Source organism: Empidonax traillii, unplaced genomic scaffold, assembly GCF_003031625.1.
Source record: "Empidonax traillii isolate 1590-97213 ecotype Southwest subspecies unplaced genomic scaffold, ASM303162v1 scaffold87:size1256882, whole genome shotgun sequence".
In the NCBI taxonomy this organism is placed as follows: domain Eukaryota; kingdom Metazoa; phylum Chordata; class Aves; order Passeriformes; family Tyrannidae; genus Empidonax; species Empidonax traillii.
Genome location: NW_020955280.1, coordinates 68265 through 72225, shown reverse-complemented (window position 1 = coordinate 72225; position 3961 = coordinate 68265). Strand labels below are relative to the sequence as shown.

At 59.0% G+C, this 3961-nt stretch overlaps 1 protein-coding gene across 1 annotated transcript; it reads right to left on the bottom strand.

The window, feature by feature from the left end:
* Positions 1 to 1743: 1743 nt before the first annotated feature.
* On the bottom strand, positions 1744 to 3765 carry LOC114056275 (T-cell surface glycoprotein CD3 gamma chain-like). The gene is made up of 5 exons (XM_027881329.1): positions 3543 to 3765; positions 2929 to 3129; positions 2465 to 2596; positions 2287 to 2330; positions 1744 to 1953 (listed from the first exon to the last, which is right to left on the bottom strand). The coding sequence occupies exons 1-5, from the start codon at positions 3613 to 3615 to the stop codon at positions 1891 to 1893; spliced, it is 513 nt and encodes a 170-aa protein (XP_027737130.1). The 5' UTR covers positions 3616 to 3765; the 3' UTR covers positions 1744 to 1890.
* Between the last annotated feature and the right edge of the window lie 196 nt (positions 3766 to 3961).

Genomic DNA, 3961 nt, shown 5'->3' with positions numbered 1-3961 from the left:
CTGCAGCTCCCTGTGCTCTGCACACACCACACAGCAGCACTGCACCTGCTCTGCTGTGCTTTTCCCAGTGTGTTGCGTGGACTAAGATAAAGATTCCCAGACTAACATCTTTTTCCGTCCCACAGCCGATCCGGAAAGGCCAACGGGAAGTGTATGCAGGCCTGGAACCCAGGGGGTTCTGAAATTCCCAGGATTGCCGGCTGGCAGCCATGGAAGCCAGCAGCACCGGGGCTAAACGCTGCTTCCCAGCTCAGTGCCAGCTCTGCAGCTCTGCTGAGGCATTTTGGGATAAGCCAGGTCAGGCACCCGCTGTCCCACCCTGGTGTGTGCTTTGGTTTGACCCCAGGAACAGAAACGTGCAATTGGCAAGAGAAGTTTTCCTTCCCATTAAAGAGCTGCAGCCTCAGCCATGCTTCCTGGCCTCCTTTTCCCTCCCCACTCCTCTCTGCTCCACTTGCACACTCTGGTTGTCCCTTCCATTTAATTTCTGCCCTGAGTGCCTCCACTTCCCCCCTGTGCCTCCTTGGGCAGAGAGTGGGTCCTTCGGAGTGTTTGGCCTCTGACCTTGTCTACATCTCATGTTCACAGCCTTATCTCCATTTGCTGCCTGGGACTGCAGCAAAAGGAGCAGAGGCATCAGTACATTAAAGCCAGAATGGCACAGCAGCAGTGGGACAGGTTGGGAAGGGCCCAAGAGACGCTGTGGTGCCTGGGAACGTTTCTGGTCTAATACCAGAGCCACCCACGGTGCTGGTACCCAGCAGAGCAACAGCTCTGAGGAAAGGAAACAGCAGCACTGATGGGAGCTGGGGGTGGTTTAACCCTTGAGTTTCAGTGTGGGAGATGGTAAACACCCAGCAAGCCCTGTGAGCTGCTCGCTGTGCTCAGCCCCAGGATGCGGTTTGAGAGGCCCAGCTGGGTTTACCATACAAGGCTCTGAGCAGCCAGCAGGGAGATGGCAAGATACAGAGAGCACTAACCCCCAGCAGCTCTGAAACCACTCTGGGCCATGCTCTCACCTCCTGCAAAACAGCACTGCTCCAGAGTGCCTGCTCAGCCCAGCCGTGCAGCCCATTCCATGGATGGGGTGGGGGAAGCCTGGACCACTCCGGGCATACAAGGTCTAAATTTTTGCTTCAGGCTCCACCCTGGTGCTTCTGCCACTGTTTGTGGGGTGCATAAACGTGCAGATTTGCCCTGTGTTTGCCCCAGGACCAGCCAGTGATCCCACGCTGATCCCTGTAAGGGCACCTGTGGAGCACCCACAGCTCTGCACAGACGACGCATTGTTTGCTGGGCCACACGTGCCACAGATTTGGGGGGCAGTTTTCACTGAGTGTTACCTCTTTGCTTCCTTTATACCCCTGACCACTGGATTGCCTGAGTCACGGGGCACTTCTCAGCCTGGTCCCCTCTAAAGCCTGGCACCCAGGTTCTGAGAAAAGCAGGAAAACACAACCTACAGGTGTGTGCAACTGGCACAGGGAGGGGGACCTGGTTTCTGAGGTTTCCAACTGCTGGCTGATCCTGGCTGGTGTCTGCCTCCCACTTTGACCACACACTTGCTGTTTCTGCTCAGAGCTGGGGAGCACCAGCATGCCACCTTCGCAGGGACCACATTCCATCCAATGTGCACCTTCCCAGGGACCACATCCCATCCAGTGGACACCTTCCCAGTGATCAGATTCCATCCAGTGGGTACCCTCCCCAGGGCCCTCGACAGAAGGGACAGAGCAGGGAGGCTGTGGGAGAGGCTCATCTTTAATGAGAGGAATACAGAAGTGCAGGAGGTCATGGAATGAGCACAGTGCCACAAGTAGCCCAACCTGGCAGGGAGCAGGGGTGATCTGCAGGCAGAGCCTGCGTGCTGATGGAGTCACAGGCTCCACCTCACTTGCGGGCCCGGGTGGGTGCCAGCCTGCTGTACTGCTCATCCTCCCGCTCTCCGAGGGGCTGGAGGGGAAAAATGGGGGAGATGAGCTCCAACCGTGCCTGTCCAGCCCTGGGAGGGGCAGCTGACCCAGCCCTCTCTTTGCCAAGCCTTTTCCAAGTGTCCCTCCCCGCACACAGAGTAAGAGAGACTGGGAGCTGAGCTTGCCCCATCCTGGGAGATGCAGCTGCCCCATCAGAGAGCAATCCACCTCTAGGCATTGATTATGCCCCAGCAGATGTGTCCCCATGGCCAGGCTGGGCCCACACCCCACAGAGGTGCTGAAGGTCACCCCCACACCCCACAGGGGTGCTGAGGGTCACCCCATACACACACAGGTGTTCAGCCACACTCACCTGGTAGAGCTGGTCGTTGGCAATCAGGTTCTGCCTGTCAGAGGCTAAACGGAGAAGGAAGGTGCTCAGGGATCAGGGGAGCCACGGGCAGCGTGGTGACTTTAAAACCAAGCCCATCTGCAGTCCCTGGGTGCCACGGAGCAGCCACTGGGGGTGCCCAGGCCCTGTCCCCCCTCACCTCGTGACATGTGTCCCCTGTCGTGGCCGGTGACGCAGTACACGGCCACTGCCAGCAGCATGGTGGCGATGACATCGGCGATCACGATCCCCGAGACGGTGGCAGCGTCCACCTCGATGCAGTTCTGGCACACTGCAAGCACAAAAGGACACAGACAGGCTCCAGTCCCGGGCCAAGAGAGGCCTGGGATTGACTTTGGCTCCCTGTGTGACCCAGCGGCAGTGGCACAGGATGCCGTGTGTCCCCCAGCACTCAGCGCAGGGTCAGGGAGAGGCCAGCAGTGCGGCAGTCACGGCACTAACTGGGGCTGCAGGGCTCTCACGGGGACACCAGGAACAGGGGAATCTGCAGCAAACTGGTGGAGCCACCCACAGGCTCTGGGAAACCAGCAGTTCCCTCAAAAATTTGCTGGGGTGGGAGCTCCAGGCAGTTCTGGCTCCAGACAGCAGGCGTGCAGCACTTACTTCGATAGTGCACCTGCAGCTTCTCCTCTGTCTCTCCTGCTTTACACGTGTAGAGGCCTCTGGGGTCGTCGTAAACCGCACTCAGCTCCAGCTGAGTTTGGTTTCCAAGGTCGTTCCCATCTTTCCACCATGTAACTTTACCTGGTAGTGTACATTGCAGGAACACCTTCCCACTGGTTTCTTTCACAGTTATTTTATGTCCTGTAACAAAAAGAGAGAGCAGAGAGCTTCAGCGCTGAGTTACCAACCCTCACAGTGGTGCGGAGCTCAGAGCTCCTTGGTGGAGATGAAGCACCACGTCAGGCTGTCCCTGAGCAGCAGACAGGCCACAAGAAACGAAAAAAAAACCTGGAAAAAACAGACTCTGTTGTTGCAAGGCAGGGTTGTCACAGACAGTAACACTGGCAGCTCCAGGCTGTCACAGCAATGGTCTAGGGCAGGCAGAGCTGGCAGAAATCCCATCCTCACTGCACTGATCCTCTCTTCCCCATGGCCATTTGGAACCTCACATCCAGGTCGAAAACCCCACCAAGCCGTGGGGCTCCTTCCCAGCACCCCAGACCCCTCCAGGGACTGCGGCGAGTGCTCAACCGACCCGAGACCCAGGGACTCACCTTGGTTACCCCAGCTGGGCACAGCCAGGCTGGCCAGCACTGCCCAGACACCCAGGGCCCTTCCCCTCCACATGGCACGGAGGTGGCGGTTCCGTCCCCTCTCAGAGAGCTCCTCACCACAACTGCATCATTTGCCCCAGATCTGCGTCAGGTGCCGGATGCTGGGGGCTGGAGCCTCCCTCCCCCAGCAGCTGGGGATGGCTGGGGTGCTCTGAGCCTGCCTCCTCACCCCAGCCCGGCCTGACAGCTGTGGGAGGGCAGCTGGGGCTGAGGTGGTGGGTTCCCAGCAGCCAGGGAGTCTCCTGCAGCCATAGACCCCCAGGAGCCAAGGGTCCCCCCACAGCCAGGGAACACAGCAGCAGCCGCAGAGCCCCCACCATCCGTGTGTCCCCTCCAGCACCCCCAGGTCCCCAAACAAC

Bases quoted from the DNA above. Each gene is read 5' to 3' on its own strand.
- LOC114056275 (XM_027881329.1), bottom strand. From the start codon at position 3,615: ATGTGGAGGGGAAGGGCCCTGGGTGTCTGGGCAGTGCTGGCCAGCCTG. The intron at 2,597-2,928 runs GTAAGTGCTGCA...TTGTGCTTGCAG, and splicing joins GCTGCAGGTGCACTATCGAA to TGTGCCAGAACTGCATCGAG. The intron at 2,331-2,464 runs GTGAGGGGGGAC...TTCTCCGTTTAG, and splicing joins CAGGGGACACATGTCACGAG to CCTCTGACAGGCAGAACCTG.